Source organism: Haemaphysalis longicornis, unplaced genomic scaffold, assembly GCF_048455015.1.
Source record: "Haemaphysalis longicornis isolate Haplotype H1 unplaced genomic scaffold, Haemaphysalis longicornis Haplotype H1 scaffold_6, whole genome shotgun sequence".
NCBI classification, from domain to species: Eukaryota; Metazoa; Arthropoda; class Arachnida; order Ixodida; family Ixodidae; genus Haemaphysalis; species Haemaphysalis longicornis.
The window spans coordinates 46,759,757-46,783,492 of NW_027526407.1; the positions used below are offsets into that span (position 1 = coordinate 46,759,757).

The 23,736-nt window shown below is 44.1% G+C and overlaps 1 protein-coding gene across 1 annotated transcript in view; it reads left to right on the plus strand.

Moving 5' to 3' along the window:
* The window catches only part of LOC144142569 (potassium voltage-gated channel subfamily KQT member 1-like), a 146,027-nt gene that overhangs the window by 69,020 nt on the left and 53,271 nt on the right, over positions 1 to 23,736 (plus strand). Inside the window, exons 4-8 of the mRNA XM_077674162.1 lie at positions 8,746 to 8,836; positions 11,241 to 11,367; positions 14,906 to 14,984; positions 16,129 to 16,225; positions 18,291 to 18,431. Coding sequence (XP_077530288.1) covers positions 8,746 to 8,836; positions 11,241 to 11,367; positions 14,906 to 14,984; positions 16,129 to 16,225; positions 18,291 to 18,431 — 535 coding nt within the window. The remainder of the gene's footprint in view (positions 1 to 8,745; positions 8,837 to 11,240; positions 11,368 to 14,905; positions 14,985 to 16,128; positions 16,226 to 18,290; positions 18,432 to 23,736) is intronic.

Below are 23,736 nucleotides of genomic sequence, written 5' to 3' on the forward strand. Positions count from 1 at the left end.
GCCTGTTTGACACTCAAGACTTCCGGTTTCAGCCCCGTTTCGTTGTACTTACCCGATATCCGGAAGCGTAGGAAGGATGACGCTAGTGGTTATATTGCTGCCCAATTGGTGGCCGGCTTTGGTTTCGAAGAAAACACTTGGATGTTGGGATAAACTACAGTAAACGTTAGCGTCAGTGAATGCCAGCTAATGGAATGTTTCATTTAAACAAAATGTTAACAAAAATGTGTTGCCAACTCGTTTCAAACTGAGAACAATATGTTTAGGTAGGCTCAGTTCCATGGTGTGCAGATTTCGGTTGTACCGATTGTTGTCTAAACGCAACCAGAGGTTATCCTCGTCGTGCGTCAGTAACTAAACAACAGATGCGCGTTTTTTGCTCCTGGTTTCTACATGTAGTACCTTCTACACCGCACCATATTCTTCTCTGGCTTGTTCTTTGTGTCCATCTGCGATGGTGCACTTTGAGTTCGAGCGTCCTTTTTATTTCTCTCAGAGTTGCAGCCCTGTTTTATATCCACCAACCACATCAAAATTATTAAAATAATGCGGCAGGGAGAAAGTAAACATCCGCACAGTGTTGCATAATGATAATTACCTAATACCGCTGTCAAAAACTTCAAATACCTTAATCCTAATTCATAAAAGGGGCCCTAATTTCTGACCGCTCATCGACGTTATTCCGGAATATGCGGATTTAAGGTATGGTTGACTTTTTGAGAAAAGAATAACTCGATCGTAAATGACGTTAAAGATATATGGTGTTTTGAATTGCAGGTCTGGGCGGAAAAAATGTTTTATTCATAGACTGAGTAAACACTAGGTTCGTAAACAAGATATGCTTATGATAGTGTAAACGTTTAACGCTAATTTAGACACAAGAATAGAAGACATCTTACCGTATCCACTGTTGTTATTCTTGTCGCATGTGGTTATACACGCCTACAGACTTTGAATATCCAAATATCCTGTTCAGCGACAAATATTGCTTAGTGACATTCAGGGTATGCCCAGTAGGCTTAAATTTGCATATAACTTTTGACAAAATGGCTGAAGCACACATGATCAAATGTGGTTTGCAGTGTCGACCTTATTCAGAAATTTCCCGGAGGGTTTTCTTTACTGTATTGAAGCGGTGTTCAAGAACCTGAACGGGCACGTTAATTTATTCTCATCAATCGTTCATCCCAAAGTTCTGGCCACTGCTTGGCATAATTCTATTATCGCAGTACTGTACTAGCAGGAATGTTTTTGTTTCTGCGATACGCTTGGTTAATTCAAGTTACAGTGCTCTTCAAGCTTTCTACAATTCGTATTAAAGAAATGTGTGTACAGCAAGCGCGTGTTAGGTGACGATTTAACTGCCACGCACGGCTACCTCAGAATAAACCCGCAGTATAAAAAACGACTAATTGCGGTTTTCTGCCTCAATAGCTGGAAGAAAACCGTTTAACTGGCGATTTGAGGTTTTCTCACCACAAGACGAAAATTCGAATCCAAAAGCTGGAAAAGGGTAAACATTTTTGTTGGCGATGTTATGCTTATTTTCTGTTTGGTCATGCAACAGATTTGAAATACTTAACAGGTATGTCGCAACTGCCTTATTTTTAACTGTGGCCGTGGAATCTTTTTTTGCTCCCTGCTTTTTATCTAAAACACAAAAACTCTAATCTCCGGAATACTGCAGTTATGCGCGTAAATTTGGCCCTTGCTATCGCAATGTGAACGTCAATTGCTCAGAAGTGAAAGTAAAAGCATTCAACCTACTTTTTTATTCCAGCAAGCATACGTACTTAGTTCATTCAACAATTTATTAGTCGGAAAATATTTCTTGTCATCTTTTCATATTCACCATGCTTTTGAAAGAAATGAGTTTTTCTTGCGCTGTGTTATTGGTGGCTCTTAATTCACTTGTCGACATCAGCTCCACTATGCAGTGATGGTTCGGTTGTTTTACGGGTAGAACGATGTGTATTTGTGAAAAAACATTAGATACTAAACTGCAGTGGGGAGTGGCGGTAGTATAAATAGATGGTGGTATAATTCAATCGTTGCCCTCCTCGCGGACCGAGGTTGTCAACGGGCAGCACAAGTAAATGTCGCGGAGGGGTCAGATGAAAAAGTGGATGGTTTTGTGCGAAGACGTGCCCAGTAGAGGAGGACACAAATGTTGCTTGAATTGGGGACGAACAAAGAGCCTTGAATGGAAGAAACAATGAGTTAGATGAATAAAACATAGAACCAAAGGAAGCCCCTCAATCGCTGGAGGTAGGGCTGCATCAATAAACTCAATGGTGAGTAAACTCATTCATGCAATGAAAGAGGTACATATATGCTGTCATGTTCTTCTTTACCTGAGGGACCAAATAGAGTAGGAAATAAACAATATAACTGAAGAAGAGCTACCAGCTTTCGACATTTGCTCTCCCGTTTTGTAAAATACGGGCAGCAATGCAAGAAAAATAGCTGTTACGTGTAACAACAACCTTGAAAGTAAAGGCTACTACTCCTTACACATACAGAAAAACTATTTAGTGCTATTTTGCTTCGAAGTGTTCACTAAACTTCTCATCAAGCAAAAAATGACTACTTACTGCTGACATGAAAGATGCGGCTTTTCAAAATAAACAAAAACTGAAGTAGTTCATTAGAGAAGTTTTGTAGAACAAGGGCACAGGTTTAAACCTCCAAATTTAAAATTTACCAAGGCTCCTGCAACAATACAGCCCCGGGGAGTACAGAGCTCAGGCCGGAAAAAAAACTATATTGTAATGAAGCAGCAGCCGCAGTAGACAGGAATATTTTTTCCCACAATGTCTGTGAGCAAGGTATAGTCATATATCGTCGAGGATTTTTCAACCGTATGTTTAGTTCTATTTATCTTATTACTACAAATGCACTCCAGGCCGTTGCGCTCTTAGCGTCCTTCACTGAGGTAGAAAACCGCTCTGCCCCAAACAACGCTGTTTTTTTTTTTTTCTGAACTGGGTGGTCACTCCCGTGTTTTAATGCCTTTTCTGTTCTCACTGTTCTGGGAGCAGCTCGGTGATCCATTTAAGCGGGGGGAAACTCGGAAGAGCTATCATTTGTCTCTGAAACTTTAATGCAGTCTGTGAACAGATGCAACGGGTGGCCTTTCGGCGGTTGCGTTTTACACGCCACATGTACAACTCTTGCCATTGGACGCACCGAGGTCACGCCAGCCCTTCATACGCTGCATTCCAAACCACGTTTCTTCGCGTTGCAAATGGAACTTCCAGAGAAATGACCTCGCCAGTCTGCAAAAAAACTCCACAGCCACCTCGCAGTTATTTGTGGTGGATCTTTTATTTATTGCTCTCGGATTTGCAGCATGATTGATTGATTGTGGGGTTTAACGCGCCGACGCAACGCAGGCGATGAGGCGCGCCGTAGTGGAGGGCTCCGGATTAATTTTGACCACCTGGGGATCTTTATCGTGCGCCGAAATCTCGTACACACGAGCGTTTTTGCTTTTCCCCCCCATCAGAAAAGCGGCCGCCGCGGCCGGGAATCGAACCCGCGACCTCGTGCTCAGCAGCGCAACGCCTTAGCCACTGAGCCACCGCGGCGGGTGGATTTGCAGCATGGTCATATTGTTAGGAGAAATGCTCCATCATAGCTGAAATTCTCTACCGCACCGAGACGGCCAACTTTTAACCTGTCATAATATCATTAAAAATATTACGCTGCAGCTTCTTAATTGTCACGCCTGCTGAAACACGGATTCGCTGTCATCAGAACACAATTGGGATAATTGGGCAATATAACCTTAGTAAATTATCGCAAGAATATCTTATACTTCCGCACAAGTATCCATACTTCGGCATGAAGATACATTTTATTAGTTTCCGTGTATCGCTGTACTGATGCTTCTAAACCCTGTATTGACTGTATCCCGATACCCTGCTCCACATAATTTCATTTATTGCATTTATTGAAGCCTTAAAGGCCCGGAGACATTAAATAGGGCAGGGGAAAACAATGTTTGGGAACCTCTTAATCACAAAAAAGAAGGCATACAAGGGAAAAAATGCCGTACAAGAAGAACGAAAAAACAGCGCTCAGAGAGAAGGAAGCGGTACAACAATCAAAATCACAGTTATAAAAAAAGGCAAGAAGTGCACATGACTAAACATTATTATTAACAGGGTTCATGTAACAAATCCTTTCTAGGTAAAATGATTGATTAGTGTTTCGCAGAAGGCCTTGCGGTCGGCGGTCAAACTATAATGTTGGGGAGGCTGTTCCACAGTGTTATTGCACCTGGAAAAAAAGAATCTTTCGTCGCAGATGTGTGACAGTGAATGGGCGCGATTGTACTGCTGTGGTTAAGACCCAGAGAGCTTCTAGACGTTGGTTGAAGCCGAGGGTGTCTTGCGATTGGGTGATGGTAGAAAGAGTGAAGTATGCAGAAATGGGAGATTATACGACGTGATTCAAGTCTAGGAAGGTCGAGTGTTCGTTTTAGTTAAGTTATGCTGGCTTTACGCGAGTAGTTTGACCGGATAAAGCGTGCACCACGGTTCTCGATTGATTCTAATTCGTAGGTTAGATATGCTTGCGAGGGGTGCCAGGTAGATGAAGCGCATTCCAGTTTAGGCTGAACGTATGTCTGAAATGCGAGTTTTTTACTTGCGGTCGATGCGGATCTGAGATTGCGACTGACATCGCACCAGACGCGTATTCTGGAGCTCGTGGGTGCGGATCCCACCCAGCGGGCATATTTTCTCCACTTTGTGTCTGTCTTTCCAAATTCTTTATCTGCTTCTATGACCTACCACATTCTCCCCTTTTTTTCCGAGGTTTTCTGGACACTACCAACCTTAATTTCTCTCTATCTCTCTCTTTCTCTCTCCATATATATATATATATATATATATATATATATATATATATATATATATATAGCGAATCAGAATAGGAAATGAGGGGCTCGTTGAAAATAACACAGATATAAGAGTTGGCAGTCAAGAAAACAGCGGAAAGCAAAGAGGGCGATGTGGTAGGTCCAAATTCTTTATCTGTTTCAATGACCTACCACATCCTCCCCTTTGCTTTCAAGGTTTTCTTGACTGCCAACTCTTATATATATATATATATATATATATATATATATATATATATATATATATATATATATATATATATATATATCCAGAACAAGGTACCGCGGCAACTGTGGCGCTGCCTTGCTTATGCGCAACGTAAAGCTCACAAAAACCCGCCCTCGAGGCGCACTCTACATCGGAAATATTTAGAACAATTTTGGGTTCTTCAGCATCCGCTATTGTGCACGAGCCATGTTTTAAAGTTGTAAAGCCTGCCTAACAAATTATAGAACTGCTACTCACGCAACGTTCTTGTTCCTGCAGAGTGTGGCGTCTGTTCTTAGTAGCAATAGGCCTCCTTATCGCCACCCTTGGTGGTTTCTCAATGACCAACAGCCTCGTTATCATCATAGTTAAAATCGTCATTACCAACACCCCAGTGTGAGTGTTGCAAAAGCGGAAAAAGTAGAATCAACAACAACTAATCATTTTCACCTCCAAAAGCGCTTTGTGGGTTTGCTTAGGGTCGACTACATCGCCGGAGGCTCCCCTTCCTCGTATAAGCTTCAACAAACTTGAAAGTTTAACCGAGCTCTGGTATATTTGGAGCATGCTTCTCAACAAAGCTCGCGGTATTCCTCCTCGCTTAAACCTAGTTAAACATCGCTAGACCTAAGCGTGCACGCAACGTGCTATTGCTAAATGGGCGGGTTTAAACCGACGCGTACACCCCTACTACTCCCTTTTTTCTTCCTTACATGGTAGGCTCCGTAGTTACTAACTCCAGGGAACAAGCGCTTTATTCCCGCGAACTGGGGCCCAGAAATAATTACCCGCAGGGCCGTAATGCGGAAAACTTTCCCGCATAGATCACAGCCCTTCCATTTCGTTTTGTTGTTGTCTGCAAACTTTCATCTGAGATTTAATTAGCAGTGCCTATAACTACACAACACGGTTGCTTACAGAGTATCTCTGGCCCAGAATGTTTCGGTTGACGGAAGAACTTGTAGTTTCATTGTTCGCTTCTTTTACCGTGGAACAAAAGAACATATTGATGTAATCACGGATGTAAATTACTGTACGTTATGAATATTGTGTCTTGCCTCCTGATTTATGTTTATATCTGTCCACTTCTCTTAAAACATCAGCTGCTATTAAAAAGCGCGCTAGGTTAAGGAATGCTTCCAATCCTAACTTCTGCGTGATACTGTGGGGAGCCTCTTCCCTGTAGATGTTGGAAGAAAAGCAAGAGCAAGTTCTCTTGCTTGAGATTCAGTCCCCGAGGTCCATTATTGCGTTTACCAATAGCTCGGAAGCACTTCAACTACAAAAAAAAAACGCTCGACGTAAGAATTGTGCCAACAATACCTAGGCTGTTTATTAAGCGCCCACCCCCTGACAAGTAAGAAATTAGCGCGTGACCGCCAACACCACACGCGAGAGGCACCGAGGGACCGACGTGGATTATCCTAACGGATTTAATGAGAGAAGTTCTCCGACGAAAGTGCTAATCTGTGAGGCATCAAACTTCCGCCGGTTACTATTAAAGTTAACTCTCTTTCTCTCAATGTAATGGTTTCGCCTGCTGTTCCTGCAGCCCACTGACAAAATTTCGAGGTGACCTCAAAAATACATGGAAAGAAGAGTTATACAAGTAACTGCTAGAGATGAGAAACAAGTGTTCATTGGTTATGGAAAAACACGTCCAGAAGACTCCCTATTTCAAATTAGGAGAAAAGGGTGGAGTTGATCTCCTTTTGGGATGTGCCGGAAGGGGAACAAGTAGAGCTTTTTATACAGATAACGGTAAGAGAAGGACGAGATGGGCAGTAGAACACCCAGTCCTCAATGCAGAGATCATTTAACACAATTCGGGCAATGCTGAATTTGGATAAGGCAGCATAGCATCGATTCGATATCTATGCTGGAGGAAATTGTCCTGCAGTCGACGTAAATAGACCGAAGGTGATTATGTCGACGAGCATAAACCCTAGTTCACACTTTCTCAACTACATAGAAAACGCAGCCATCTTCGAAAATAAATTTATTCTATTTTATAACCCTGCTAATATGACGGTGAAAAAAAAAATTTCAAGAGCCTAAATTCGAAATTAGGAAACAAAGTACCGAGTACGCCTGGCTGCAGCGGTGCCCGCAGCGACCTCGCAGCTACGCACCCTCTGGCATTTGCGCTTAATGAAGCGGGAAGCCGCAAGTTCTTTTCGCTTTACCGAAAAAAGAATTCGCAGCGTTGTTGTTACTTCCACTTTTTCTTCTTTTCCTATTCCTTTTATGGCGCCTCTTGCACAATTTTTATACGTTTTACCTCCCCACTTCAAAAATTGGGGTCATCGATCAACTCCTTTTTTTCTACTTGCCTATTTTCGTCGTATTTTTGTACCAGTGGAACGTTTTTAATACTTACCCGTGAAGGAAAATAAGCGCCTTCAATAAAAACAAACCAGCATGTCTCCACGGGAGCTCATAGTGTTTGGATGGTAGTTTTTAAAACAGCCGATTCTATTAAATACTCAGGAATTTATGTCGCTGGGTACGAAAAACTGGGGTTTTCAATTTACCGAGCAAAATTGTGTTTTAGCAAGTTTAAAACCTAACATTTCTGCAAGGACAGGTACCTTTTGATACTGAGTACTTTTTAATAATCTCGCATTACCCCTCCCCCCTTACCTCTTGTCATTTCACAGTCATTTTACGGTTCGTTCTAGTTCTTCAGTACTTATGTCATTGGAATGCAGAGGAGATGTGCAATGCAACAAAACTAAGGATACACTTCACACTGCGTACGTGTGGGTTTCCAAAAACATTACATTTTATTTCAAGCTGTACGACCCTCTACGCATTATGGTAGGGCTGTCGTGATCATTTCGTATTTTTTTGTAGAAGTGCCTTCATCACGGGAGGCATATAATATATCTGGCCGGTAATCTTTGCGTGGTGTCGACTAGTAGTGCAGGTAGGTGCAGCGAGCGCCTACCTCTTTTGAGCTCCCTTGCACGTTTTCTGAAGCGTGTTTCCGTAGGCACCCTCCATCACGGATGCCATTGAGGTAAATGCGTCAGAGTCCATCGCTGCAGAGATAGCACAGACATACAGAAACATGCCCAATGGTGCGATCGTCCGTTCATTGTCACCGAAAATATCCTTCTCCAATTGCGTCATTTCACTCCGTGTGTTAGCGTGATAGAGAGACCTAGCAAATCACCCTTTTTATAAACATATCGCCCTTTCTAGTTACTAGTTTTGCATTTAGCAGACTCAAATTGCTTCTGTAAGCCTCCAGTGGTCGTATTGTCTTTACAGGAGTAACTATTTCCTCTATCGTAGTCTTCATTTTCCCATGTCCCACTAACCGATAACCCCTTTATGTAAAGCTTCCAAGGAGTGCTTTTTTGCCTGTTCACTGCTGCAAATGTCCTCACCCCTCTCCAAGCAGTATACCAAATAAATGAAGATCACGTGGTAGGAATTTTAAGCAAATAAACATCATAACGGCCTTCGGTTTCCGACTCCGCGATGTCAAAACATTTTTTTCTCCAGCTATCGAAAAGAACTATAACAAAGTATTCAAATCTTCTGAAAACTAAAACTGCCTGTCATCCGTTGTTGCTAAAAAGTGTTATTTCCTCAACAACCTTTGTTGCTTTTTGTCTTGCAGGTTTCTAGTTGTATTGATTTGTCTCATCTTCAGCGTCCTGTCCACCATCGACCAATACAGCGATTTTGCAATGTCATCTTTATACTACATGGTAACCTGCCTTTCATTTCCTTCTATGTTGTGTTTGAAGCCAATTTTGTATGTGTGTTTCAAAGACCAACAAATTGCATTATAACAAAATACAGCATAATATTGTTGAGGGCTTACCTCAACAAAAGTAGTAACCAATGCCGCAGTGACCCCACTTTAAGATTTGGGACACATACGTGGTGAACCGTGTCCTAATCAAACACCGTCACAGCGACCACGAGAGAGATTTACGGAGCCAAAAAACACCTGACGACATAGTGAGGCAAGTGCCCCTTTCGCAATGAGAGTAAATTTTAGTGGCGACATAATTCTGCTGGAACGTTTCAGTATACGGCTCCTCATACTAACTTCACAGACGGAGAAATTCTTGGGTCTGCCTTCAGCGAATTTACCGAACCAATTTTTTCTGTAAGCTTGATTCAAAGCTATTCATTCAACCATGAACAAATAATTTATTCAATTCATGCGCTGTCCTACACCAAAACCAGTGACATTGGGTTTCCTAGGGGTTCCATTCTTCGGCCTGTTTTATTCTTGTTACGCAATACCGATCACATTCACCGCCTGGGCACTGCAATGAAATGCCCGGCCGTATGCTGATGACATCATCGTTTTTACGTCCGTTACTAGTATTGAAGTTATAACTCAGAAATGTAACGGTGACACCCCTAACTTAACATGTGGTGTCGACAAAATAATTGAAAACTAATCAGACGAAAACTAAATTCTTTTTTATTTGGTCAACGACTTGCATACGATAATAATATTTCAATAATGGTTAACCGGCATCCCATAGTATGGACGTCTCAGAGCTCCTTCCTACCTGCTGAAGTGGTGGGGAAACTTCAAGTTCCATAATGCATCCTTAGTAAAAAACACATTTTGGCATTCCAGTACCAGTGAAAGCTCGCTGTTTTTTCAACTTAGCACGTTATTTACTCATCAAGAAGCCTTCATCCTTAGCCATATAAATTACTGCATGACGTTATGAGGGAACACTTACCCGCCTCATTTTACGTCACTGCAAGATCTTCAAAACGACGACAGCCAAATAATCAACTTTATTCCTAGACGCACCCGTGTAACTCTTTTACATTCTCTTAACCTTCTCCCAATCAGTGACCTCGTCCTGTACAAATTAAAAATCACCGCTCATAACATTCTCAGCCACAGTTACCTTCTTTATGTATTAGGGCGAACACAATTTATGAACCACAAAAACATGGGGTTTTCAATGCTAACTAATTTCTTACTTGCTCCCGTGAGTGAGGATTAGGAAAAAAGAATCGGTTGAATTCAATACGATAAACCTGTGGAAATCCATAATCATCTCTTTAGACACCACCGAAAGTTTTTTTTTTTTTTTGAATAAGCCTTCATTCATTCTTACTCTATAAAGCCATAGAAATAAATAAACGAGAGCACACTATCCGGTAAGATGTTTGTTTTGGTTGCCGCCTCTGCTTTCTGCGCTGCCCTTTAATTTTGTTTTGTTTCTTGGTACAAGCATTTTGACTCATTAATTTCTGTTCTATTTATTCTGTAAAACAAATATATAATCATTTTTGTGTACATTCAGCACGCTTTTATCAGGGCTCACCAAAGTAGCCAAGGCTGTTTTGCCATAAATCAACTTTATGCATATTTTTTTTTAAAATTCCCCGGATACAGCTCCGCTTCTGTTTTTACAAAACCACCACTGTCAATGTTTGTTCTGATGTCTGACGAACAATTACCATGATATTGTGCACATTTCTTGTTCAAGACAAATTGATTTTGTAGCATTCTGAGTTATTTCTGTATTTTTATTCCGACTGCTCATTTATTTTCTAATCTTACGCACTTTGAAACAAGAGGTTTCTTCACAGACAAACCATGGGACCTCTTCCGTTGAATCATTGTAAATGCAAAAGAAGCTGTACGGTCGTGATGCAGCGAAATACGAACCACGGAGCGGATGGCTTTCAGTACAACGCGCGTCGTGGTGACGGTCCGCGTATGCGCAGTACGAACAAGTTACGAGAGTTCGTGTCCAACCTTGGTAAGGAAAGACCACCGTTCGGCGTGTGACCATTTTGGTTCGTCTTTCCTCCGCGTTCCGCGCCTACTCGCACCAGCGTTATCTAACTTCATCGCTGCGCTGAGGGAAAACAGTGCACGCAGCTGTATTCCTTTTTTTATTTCGTGCTGACCGCCCAGAACACGATGGAAAGACGATGTTCTTTTCATACCAAGGCTGCTCATGAACTCTTCTAACTTGTTCCTACAGCACCTACGCGGCCCGTCGCCAAGATGCGCGGCGTGTACTGAAACCCACACGCTCCGTTGTTCCTACTTCAATGTATTACGATAATACCCGTTTCTGCTCATTAGTGATAATTTATTTATTAAACCTTGTGGTGCAGGAGATCTTCCTGGTTGTATTTTTCGGCATGGAGTACTGCGTGCGGTTGTGGGCGGCTGGTTGCCGTAGCAAGTACCTGGGCTTCTGGGGAAGGTTGCGCTTCGCCCGAAAGCCCATCTCCATCATCGGTAAGCGATGCGTCCGCATGGTGTTGTCTTCTTGGAGTTTTCGACATTGTCGTGCACCCGTGTGCGTGTGTGTGTGCTTAACCTGACCTATTCTGTGTGTTGGTTTTATAAAATATTGAAAGCGTGGCTTTCGAAATGGATTTCCTAGCGCTACAATCATTTTACCTTAGCTTTAGCCTGCCAGCAACCACAGTTACCGCGTTGGGAAAAATATCTAGCGATGCTTTTTCCGACAGTTTTATCTTGTGTGCAATAAATAAGACCGTATAGAGGCTTGAACGTGTATACACTGTGGAAGTGTGTGCATGCAGGGAGGATGACGTGAAGGTATATATAAGCCGGGATAATGCATAAATCAAGGAAAAGATAATTTTGCTGGCACATGTAATCAATGAAAATTACGTGCCGAACTGGTTCAGGTTTATTTGAGGTGCGTAGGAAAGATTTATTTGGATCTTTGCATGGTCATGCGGTCACAAATTTATCTTGCTTTCCCGCATAGAATGTGTGCGCGTTACTGAGCATAAATTCGAGCTAATAAACGGTTATTCAATACACTTCGGCGGGTATGAGCTTCAGGGGAAGTTCGCTGTAAGGTTGCACATACTTTAAGGCTTCTCTAACATTGCACATGCTCTAAGGGTATGTGCTGCAGTGTGCTGGGTGGGATGTGGAGGCTCTGCGCATCCCGACCTCCCACTCCCTGCTGGCCATAAATAAAGTCTTTCTCTCTCTCTCTCTGCTAGGATCAAGGGTACGCGCACACGGTTCACTGTGTGCGCGTACCCTTGATCCTTGCGTACCCTTCATCCTAGATGTTTTACAGCTGTAACTCTCAATTCTTTCGCGTTATTGATTGATTGATTGATTGATTGATTGATTGATTGATTGATTGATTGATTGATTGATTGATTGATTGATTGATTGATTGATTGATTGATTGATTGATTGATTGCAGCTGTTAACTGTAAAATTGGTAACTCTATCAGGGTTTTATAAGTTGTCCAACACAGATCTGCAAGTATGTACTGCTCTAAGCACAAGCAGAGTCCTTCAATGCTTTACTGGTCACGAAACTTCGGCGCTCGTTTCATATAGGGACCGCGCGCGCCACTACAGGCGCCACCGCCGCACGAAGGTCATCCAGCCGCCGCTTTCGCGGCGTATTGGCCTGCTCTTGGCGTGCAAACGCTCGCTGCTTTTGGTGTCTGCGCGCTGATTACGTGTTTTTTTTTTCGTAGTAGTTAGCGATGAATAGTCCATTCATCAACCCGCCGCGGTGGCTCAGTGGCTAAGGCGTTGCGCTGCTGAGCACGAGGTCGCGGGTTCGATTCCCGGCCGCGGCGGCCGCTTTTCTGGTGGAGGCGAAAAGCAAAAACGCCCGTTTGTACGAGATTTCGGCGCACGTTAAAGATCCCCAGGTGGTCAAAATTAATCCGGAGCCCTCCACTACGGCGCGCCTCATCGCCTGCGTTGCGTCGGCGCGTTAAACCCCACAATCAATCAATCCATTCATCACCTGCCTTCAGTGAGGTTTTATTTTTCGTAGTAAATTACCCTAGACTTCGGCCACGGACGGCAACGGCTTCTGCGTGCTCTGGCACAAGCGCTGCGCCGTAGTGTTTTCGGATTTTTAAATCTCTATTTCTTCTTTTCTTAAAGCAATGTAAATACCACGCATGCGGTCGCTGCGTAGTCACGGACGGCTGGGGGCCTATCTATAATACAATTAAAAAAACTGAAAGAAACCAAGTACGCGTCGTTCAGGCTCTTAATGAATCCGTTGGTTGCTCTGGAATGCACAGAACACTAAAAGAGATAGCCCAATAGTATTGTCGTTTCAATGAGTGGGTGCATACTTGAGAACATCTAAAAACGCTGCAGAAACGCGAAGGATCAAAACACGAACAGATATATGTTGCACCATGTGTTTTTCTGCTTTCACGCTTTGTAATCCTTGCAAAAACAGGAAGCGAAAAAAGAACAATAAAACTGATTTTATCACACGCAACAAAAATTCAATTTACGAAGGGAGACAAAAGAGCGTGGTCCAGCGTACAAAAATTTATTTTTTTCACGCTGCGATGTGTAGCACACAGAGGAAACAGAATATTGCCACGTAGCCAAGAACGACGCAAAGCTTTTCTGAACGCAGCGAGCTAGCGAGCTCCTGTTCTACAGAAGACTAGAATGAAACACAAACGTCGAAGAAGCAGTCCGCAGTGTGACGTGCACAGATGAACGTCAATAAAGTGAGTTGCGCGGCGTTTGCTATGCATGCATTGGAACGTTATTAATTTCAGATCCATGGAAATGGGATCGAGAACATTGTCGAAGAAACAAAAAATCAAGTTGGCGACAAGGTGGCACCCTTTTCATATCAAACAATATTGCCCGACGGGACGTACGACAAAAAGAGCAAACGGGCGCTCCGGTTGAAACGCCAGATAAGAAACCGGCATCGGCCACGCGCGGTTACAAAACAAACAAGACGAACCCTAAGGGATAATTCGCGGAAATATGAAAAGTAGAAGCACAAGGACGTCCCAAAGCTTTTTTACACGCGAGCCTGAGCGCAAGGTAATACAAGTTTGCTAACAGGTAATGAAGCACCGCAACAACCTGACGGATATGACAAAAATCCGGCTTTAAGTTAGCCTTGTACAATTCTAGGTCCCCGATGCTCTCAAAAGGGTGCATTGCTTTTTCCATCTCACATACAGTGCATTTCCACGCACTGTCACACACTTATAATCGAAGCTGAAATCTCCCGTTTCTCGCCTTGGAATGGCGCGCCTCCATTTCTTTCGCAGCTCCCCATCGCTCGGTCAACAGAACAAGGAAACATTTTCTGTGGTATCGACGACATCCCGGGACGCAACACATGTTAGGCATCGTCGTTGCACTACTTCAGTCGCATCAAAGGAGCGCGAGATGCACGTTACATTTTTTTTTTTCCGCACAAAACAAACACAACTCGCCGCGGCTCCGCCGTTCGAGCCAGTGCAACGCCGCCCGAGGAGTGACCTCAGTGAGAGGGTGGCGCCACCGCGCGGCGGCCAAACGCAGCATATGAAGCTCTCCCATTGAGTTACGGAGCAGTTTCGTGACCAGTAAAGCATTGAAGGACTCTGGCACAAGTAAAACTGCTAGGCTTCAGAACTGGAAGGTTCCTCGAACGCTTCAGAACATGCACTTTTTGCGCGTTGATCGACGATGTGCTTGTGCACTAAAATTACGGGTAAAAGCAATGGTTGGTGCGTAGACTGTCGAGTAGAACTCCGGAATACAGTGCACCATCATCAAACCACTCAAATATTAGAAACGCAAGCGACCTAGCAGATAAAGCGGATACAACCTAAAAGCCCTTGAAAAACTGTCTTCAACACACCTGCAGCCCCTTTTAACGTACTTTGTATTTGTTGGCGGGTTTTTGCGCAGTGATTTTATGCAGCTTCTCTGCCGCTTTCAAACAAAACGTAAATAAGCATGGCTGATCGCAGTGTATGCGACTGGTTGCTCTCCTGGCCTGTCGCAGATCTCATCGTCGTTGTCGCTTCGGTTGTGGTTCTCGTCGCTGGCTCGAATGGTCAAGTTTTTGCTACCTCAGCCATACGGTGAGTAGAATCCGCAATTTCTTTAAGAGGCTTCCAAAAAAATAAAAACGTCATGAAAAATAAATGCACCAGGTATCCAACCTTAACAAACCGGAAGAAAATATCGGCTGACTTTCTTGTTCACTTTCCTTATGTTAATGTAAATACCGGAGCGTTTGTTCAGGTTTTATTTTCAGTTTCTCCTATGATCTCTGCTTCCCTGGGACAAGGAAGTTATAAAAAAACAGAAGAGCCAGCTGAGGTTTGTATTAGGCAAGGCTGGCGTCCGACGGAACGTTAACTAATGAAGTATTCTCTAGCTTTTTACTCAGCATCAGTTTTTAACCAATAGAGAGCAAGGACGGGCAAGAGTATTTTTGCGCGAGCTAGTTGCCTCATAGTGATAAGCATAAACGATAGCGCGCTAACAAAATAGCGCCCATGTGTGTTATACTGATCGTATATTTTCTTCGTGCAGCTCTGTGCGAGATAAAATAATTTATTATTTTATGGTCCTAAAAAGCACAGCTACCGTCATTTTTTGCCTCCACAGCTTCGAGAACAAAATACCTTTTTCGCGTAATTATAACCAGCACTTTCGTTCAACTCTAGCTGACGGTGTTTCTACGGTAGAATTTGAACGTATGAGGAGGTCAATGCAAGGACTCCGCCACATTTTGCTTCCTTACGATCACCTGGGAACTAAATGTGTTTGGCATTAGGAGTATCCAGGGGCGGTATGCTCGTGTTTCTTCGTTTTGAAAACGTCGGTATTGCGTCCGTTTTATTGCGCAGTACTTTCAGTTGTAGGCGGGCTTTGGGTTGAATTTTGTGAAACTGTTCTTGCAAGTACATTATAAACGATTAAGCCTATTTAAACTATCTTTTATGCGCTTAGTGTTCCACCAGCGAACCAACAACAAGGCGACGAAAAATCGTTTCCTCCAAATCGCCTGCTCCGAGAGCCGCGGCTCATAGCTCCGCCGTGCTTACATGGCGTCACATCCGCGTGTCCGCTTTTAGCCACTCAGGGATTGCTCAAAACGGACACTTTTGAAACGGACACAAAACGGACAAAACAGGCGAATACCGCCCCAGAATAGATGAATAAGTGTTCATGCTTTCTCCTTTCTCTGATCTTTGTTCTTGCGTGACGTGTGCGCAGGGGAATCCGCTTCCTGCAGATACTGCGCATGCTCCATGTGGACCGGCAGGGAGGCACGTGGAGGCTTCTGGGATCAGTAGTCTTTGTACATAGGCAGGTAGGTGTGGCTCTCTGCGCAACACGGTAGCTGCCCTGCCCACCTACATTGTCCACGGCAGAGTTCCCTTTCGGTTCTTTCCATCACTCATTGTTCGTGTTTCTGTGACTCCTGTCGGCATGAATCACTCGCTGAGGCACCACGCCTACTGAGGAACAAAAGGCTTGCTTCATCGATTGGCCGTTTTGAGAGAAACAAGGCCGTTTCCGCGCTGCGCCATGGTGGGCTGTCTGGAAACGCAGCGAGTAAATATTAATGACAACAAAAGGTTCCTCGTCTGAGGCGCAGGTAGCCGCCATCACAGTTAAGATCCCCACAGCCTCGCCGATGCCGGTTAGGTCATCGCCGTGTAGGCTTGTCGTCGAGGCTACAACTGAGTACAACTGCAATCAGTGAGAGGTGTTCCCAACACCCCTCCCCCAATTCGACCGGGCATTATATTATTACATTCCACGTAGTGAACAAAACTTAACTTAGCGTCACTGAATAGGGTAAAAAATATTGTTCCTTTTTTATGAATAATACCGAATTTGTGAATACTTCACGGCCTTTTTTGTGTCGTCAAGCTCGAAGAACATTAACAGCGACGCATTCAGCTTGCCTCTAATAACCGTTTCACCGATGTGTCCTGAACAATTTATGTAAATATTCCGGAAGCCCTACATTTTAGTTGCAATAAGTGCCACGATATCACGAATTCTGATATATTGCAATTACGCTTTACGATCATGCCGTACAGAGTAGCCATGTTATAATAAAGTGTAGCGCCAGCTTGCAAAAAACCCATATTTTATCGACAAATACGCCTGTGCTTTCCAAACTGCCCATTCCAGCCATGTACTGTGCGCTCGCTATGTTCCCTTGTCATAACGACCGCTGCGTGACGTCGCATACTGCAAGCACGCAATTTTAAAGAGCCACCTTAATACGTGGGAGAGACAGACGAGATTTTTAAAATTTGAGCCTTAGCTCTGAGCACACTCAGCTTCCCTGTGGGGTGTACCGTATTTGCCACGGACGTTAATATTGCCATAATAAATCACCTTTTACACCCCCCATTATTCACTACGACCGTGTTCTGGCATGCGCAACCCAGAAGGCGGAAACTGCGCATGAAGATTGTGCAGCTGAAGGAAGTCTGGATCGTGTCGATTAAGACCGAATTGATATGGGGGAACGTTGGTTGGACTGAATGGGATTGCTGGAGAGGGAGGGAGAGGAAACTGGAGACCCAGAAATGACCATGTGATACTTGAGCACAGTGAAGCACGAAGAGAAATGGAGAGTGGCGCCACAGTGACGTCATAGCAGAGAAAACAAGTGCAGCGCGCGAGTGACGTTGTTGCGAAGAACTGACGTCATGAGATAGATAGAGCAATTAAGAGCATTAACGTCCCCCTTAGATCTCCTTCATGGCAAGTATAAAGTTCGAGCTATGGAAGGTCAAACTTGTAGTAGAACCAGCTCATTGTCAGCTTACCGGGAACCAAAATATCTTGTAAATACAAAATAACAAAAGAACGTAAAGGTTACATTTGCATATCCGATTGCCGCAATCATTCACCAAAGCTGCAGCGACTGCCAATGCCATTTTCTTTTTTTATTTTTCTGATTCACCCCTCTTGGTTCTGCAACTCCTGTTAACTTTTTTCTGCTTGAAATGCACTGTTATTTTTTCCTCCCAGTACGCAATGCGATGCTCCGTGTGTTTTCCAACAGACACGTCATTTGCTCGTTTGCATTTTCTTTTCGATTCTGAGTTAAACGACCTTTTCGTTGCAATATTTTGCGGTTCTCGTGGATTTTTCATAGGTGCGGCTTTGCATGGTTGTCACGCACACGCCAACAAACGTCAGTGCAGATGCTTTCTTGCGTACAAAATAGCGTTAAGTTTTGCGGTGGTACGTAGTCTCCAGTGCGCTGTTTTGCACCTTCAAAGACGGAGTTTTTATTCGTTGTTTACGCGAGATTACAGCTGGTTCCGCGCAGTTTATTGACTTTGTTTATGAGAGACACGGAACATTATTGAAATTTTAATCTCAGCTCTTTTCTTTTCTCACCGCAGGAGCTCATCACGACGCTGTACATCGGTTTCCTGGGACTGATCTTTTCGTCGTACTTCATGTACTTAGCGGAGAAGGACGCGATGGGAATCGAGGGCAAGTCGGACTTCACAAGTTACGCCGACGCCCTCTGGTGGGGAGTGGTGAGTCATCATCATCGTCATCGTCATCATCATCATACTAATAATAATATTATATTGATAACTGGATTTACCACCACCATCACCCTTGTCGCAGTAACAGTTATCATCGTGAGCATAGAGTTTCGTACTAATACATACAAGAGGGAAATCTGTTGCCGCAGTCGCGGGCCGCCGTGGGCGGTGCCATTATTGCTAGCGACGTTCCTCACCTACTTGGCTTAGATAGCCATATGGCTTTTTTTTTGTCTCGAAGCCAAAATTAACAAAAAAGGGTAACATTTTTTTCTTGTACATCGTGCATGAAGCTTCTACATAATTATTGACAAATTAATCTTTCTGGAGGTTACATTTTATAGTAAAAAAACAAATTTGACGAACCGTGTATAGTAATATTGTTGCTTTTTGCATCCAGAGCCAAATTTTTAGCCTGTTCATGAGCCATGCCAAGCACAAACGGAACTTGCCTGCCCGGTACATGACGGAACGCTCGCTCAAGCGCCGCTCCCGTAGACAGTGGAGCCAGATTTCACTCTAGTGTATATTAGCATGAAACTCTATGATCATGAGCAGCCCCTTTGTGTCCCCTGCCGCCGTTTAAGCTGACACATTTCAATACCTTAACTTTTGGTCTTTACACTTGATGAACCGGTGATGTACAAAAGGCAGACGAAGAAACGTATCATCTCCAGATAAAATAGTTTGTAATTTTAGCTTTGTCTCGCGTAATAGGTAACATAAATAAAATATTAGCTGGCATTACAATCTTGGCCTCCAAAGATCGGCGAACTGAGTTTTGAAGGCAGTGCAGAAGAAGCCACAATCTTTTTTCGAAAGTGCCCCGTGGGGACTGGCTCAAGATCTCCGGTGAATAAAGTCGGGTGGGTCACGAATAAGTTTCGGCTATGCCATGCAGCGTAGAAACTAAGCGGCGTGAATACAGAAAGGACAAAAAACACGGTAAGTAAAGAAAAAAACATAAAGGCCTTCCCTTCTTTTCTTTGTGTCGGTTCGACATTGCAGCAAGAGGGATAACATACTTCGTGCAAAGCAATTTGTGTTTTTCCTTTCAACTGCCACCGATGTACCCTATCATTTTTTTGTACAGTTTCACTTCTTAAGATGTGGAAACACGAGCAATATTACAGTCTTACCGTACGGAAGAAGATCATTAAAATGCATCCGCTGCGTCATACCTTGCGTCACCTCACTGTCCAAAGGGTCATTTCTTTTTTCCTGAAGATCCAGAGGAACAACAAGCAATGTACGATATTTACTCCATCGACTGCAGTGAGTCCGTGCTCTGTCACGCTGAATGCTTTTCCTTATTGATTGTAGCACAGCTCTCTTCAAACGCGTGCTGCTACTATGGAAAGTTGTCGTGACAAGCTCTGGAAGTGCGAACTCAGCAACCACCAATGACGTTATATTCGCACTCCTGGCAAGACAAAGCCCTAGGCGGCAAAGGTCATACAATTGATGGCATAGAAACTCAATATTCTGGATGAAAATTTCAGAAAAAGTAAACTACACAAAAAATAGACGGAAACGCACCGTTGCTATACGGGCTGCTATCGACTGAGTGCCGGGCGTCGTGCCATTACTTTCCCCTTAGTCACTGTATTGACGCGTTTCTGTTATTAGAACTGCGAAGGCCATTCAAACGTGCATTTTCCGCGTCCGTCGGCTTTGTATTTTTGTTTTCCTTGAAAAAATCGATCAAAACTGCTTTGGAAGCGTGTTACAACAAAGGAGAGCGACTACTCGCAAATTGCCTAGGAAGCACAAAAGCTTTATCGTGTTTTGTAGGCTGAACATCCACACTTCTCTTTTTGTATATTTACGTAGGTATTCTTTTAACCTACGAATTATTCCTGAATATACGATAGCCTTCGAATGCAAATGAATAAAATTACAACATAAATTGTTTATTGGCGACTCGTCGTGTAGTGCGTAGCATTTATCGTTGCATTGCGTTGACTGTGTCCTCCTTTTCGGCGACCAAGCAGAGTTGTCCACATCGGTGCGAATTAAACTACCCCAAGGGAGTCCTTGTTCTTTGCTCAAGAGTTTTGCTTTGTCCTGTTCTTCCAGGTTTTGGCACGACTAGCACATCACCGGCCAGAATCATTTTATGGTTCGTTTCTGTACTGCTTTCAACGCGAAGGTATAGTGTCCTTACAGGTGCCGTTGTACGCTAATACGCTCTGCGGGAAAGCCAACTTTCTCTTATGATGATAATGATTGTGGGTAAAGTGTAGCAAAATTAAAACGCTTTCCTGCGAAGTTTGGCGACAGCTCGGACCAGTGCTGACTGGTGGAAAGAATCCGGACGGCCAGCCAGCTCCAAGGCATCTTGGAATTATGACGCCTCTCACTGGGTGGAGGCCCTAAGAACATTCTCCTCCTCATTAGTGCAATAAATATTAGCCTTTCTCTCTTTGGTGACAGTTCCGTTACGCCCCCTCCGATAAAAGTTGATGTGCAGCAGACAGAGGATGGGACGCAGGCGTGCGTCAGCGTCACGTAAATAGGGCTAACATCATGTTGTGAGGTGAACGTCGACAGCAGTTACCCACAGGCCGGCGTAGGATTATAATAGCGTTGCTCCGCGTGCAATAAGGCTGTCAGCCACAAGACGTTAGGCCTAACTTTCCATTTTCAGATTTATAACATTAAGTATAACGTCACATCTTGGTTTTTAACCCCTCAAACCAGCACCCGCTGAAAAAATTGCTCACTGAACGCCAATTAGCACGAACCGATTCGTGCCATACACCCCAAACACAAACGTTCGGCCTGCGGAGTGCACTCCCTTGAGTTGCTGTGGGTATTCTAGAAAAGTGGTTCCTGCTTCCAGAGAAGCACATACTCACAGTGTGAGATTGGCCAACCAAAGAATCCATCAAGAGAAAGCTTGCTTCGCGTTCAACCATCGTTGCCGTTAGACGGAGGGGTGCATAATTTGCTGGAATATCAGATTTTTTCTTGGTATGAAACGTACCCTGTAGTTTTCGCCTTTGCATTTTTTTTTTCAAAATCTGCCCAGTGTTTATACTGCGCTATGCGATGTTCTCAGAAACAGTCCGCACGACCAGGGGTCCAAGTGTTTAAAAGTTGTGAGTATATATCTTTTCCCGTCACGGCCGATAATATGGAATACACATAGATAGTTGTAGTGGTTCTTGGAAACAGGAAACTATCAATGCAGCACAAAAATCTTACAAGAAGGTACGCCTTCAACACTCCAAAACAACAGTTTGTGAGCCAAGGAATTTTACGCTCTTACTTGCATTGGCGTTTACAACAAAAAGCATGGGATAAGCGGCTCGCATTATGCAGCACGTTCTCATAAACATATGGTAATAAATTCTAGAAGAATATCTGACTTACTTGAAGACCTTGAGAGAAGCGGTGTACCTACAGTCACTATAGTAATGGCGGGATGAGGAAAATTTTAGGGCTTCAACAAAAGGCGCCCAGTTCAAGCTACTGTCTCAACTAAACCTCCCTAATAGAAAGACAATTAAAAAGGTAACGTTTTCGTTTGATTGGCAGACTTATGCAAGCATATAAAAATAGAAGAAGGGCCGAAATATTGATTAACAAAACTGGAAGCACACGGGCCTGGAAAGACGCAATAAAGGAAGACCAGGAAAGAAGCAACAAGGATAGAAGACGACAAAGAAGGCGAAAAAAAAGTAAAATGCCAGCTGGGCTTTCCTTTGATTGCAATCCCTTTTATGACACCGAAATAATCACGTTGACAGTTCTTTGTTGTATTTTACTTTTCGCTAATATTTATTTGTTACCTGTTTTATCTGATTTCTTTCATGCGCCAATCACTGCAACAGAAGAGTATAACCTTACTGATAAAAAATTCAGGGAAGCTTGCTGTCACGCGCAAGACTTGAATACCGAAGATGATGTAGGTGCTCATTCCCGGACACATAATTGAAATTCAGTATCATAGTTTATTTGCATAGTTGCGGTGCTAGTAATCGTTGTCCTACGCATCGAAGAGGCCGTCGTCTTCTTCGCGGCGAGTGGCGGACGCAAAGTCATTTTCAGCATTGTATACTTCCACCAGCTCTTCGTTATCGACTCGAGCCAGCGGTGGTGGGATCTCCAAGTCGTCACGGGAAGGACTGGCACACTCGTAGCCATGTCTTCATTTATCCATAATGCCTTCTAGAGAATGCTGCGGCCACGGTGACCTCTCCCAAGCAGGGTGTCTTTTGGAGATAGAGAGAGAGAGAGAGAGAACAACTTTATTTAGCCACACAAAATTGTGGTGACTACGTGCCGGATGGGGTGGTTCCCTCTTCACGGGACCCATATGCTTCCGCGGCTGCCTGGCCCCTGGAGATCAGGACGAGCTGGTCTTCCAAGGCGAGCTGGTTAGCAATGTCTCCCATCGCTCGTTAAGGGGTGTCGGAAGGGTGGTGGAGGGTTGGGTAAGGGGTGGGGGGTTTGTCTTGGTGAAATCGTACTCTCCGATGACGTGCCGGAGCGTGCCCCATTGCCTACAGAAGTTACACTCTTTCTCGTATATCTCGGGGTACATTCTGCTTTGGAGATAGGGGTGCGGAAAGGATCCTGCTTGTATTTGCCTGTAGATCGTTTGGTGCGCTCTGCTGAGCGATTTATGCGGGTCAGGGTACCGCCTTCTGCCTTCCCTGTAGTGGCTGGTGATGTCCTTGTAAGTCGTTATGGCGTGCGGCTCATGTTCGTCTGCCCGGTGTTCAAGTTCTCGAGCAAGCTGACTCTGCCGTGCGCGAGGGCCCTTCAACGGTACCGAACGCATACGCACGACGACACAAGGGCGAACAAACGCGTTGCGTACGTCATGACGTGTCTTTCTGGTTCCGAGCAAATGCTGCCCCAATTACGGCGAACGGTGGAGTTTTCTTTTTTGTGTGTTTTTGCTAAAGCCAATGCGCGAGCCCGCGGCTCGGCGGTCACCGCGAGGCACGCGGTCACGAGGGTTAGGCATTTTCTCCGTCCTTGTGGTTTCGGCGAGTTTTTTTTTTTGCTAAAGCCACTACTCGTGCCGTGGACATTCTGCGGTAGCCGTGAGGCACGCGCACATGAATGCTCGGAATTTTCTTGTTATTTTTTCCAGCAAAACCGACCTTACGGCCATTAGCAACAGCTCCGCTCTCAAAATTTGCCGCGCATCTGCTGGCGTCGCTGCAAATTTCGTCGAACGATGATGATCTTCTTGCGTACCTGCGACGTAAATGCCTCTCCTGCCTTATCTCACCACCTATTACGCAGTTTGTTTCCTGTTTCGGCAGACCCACTG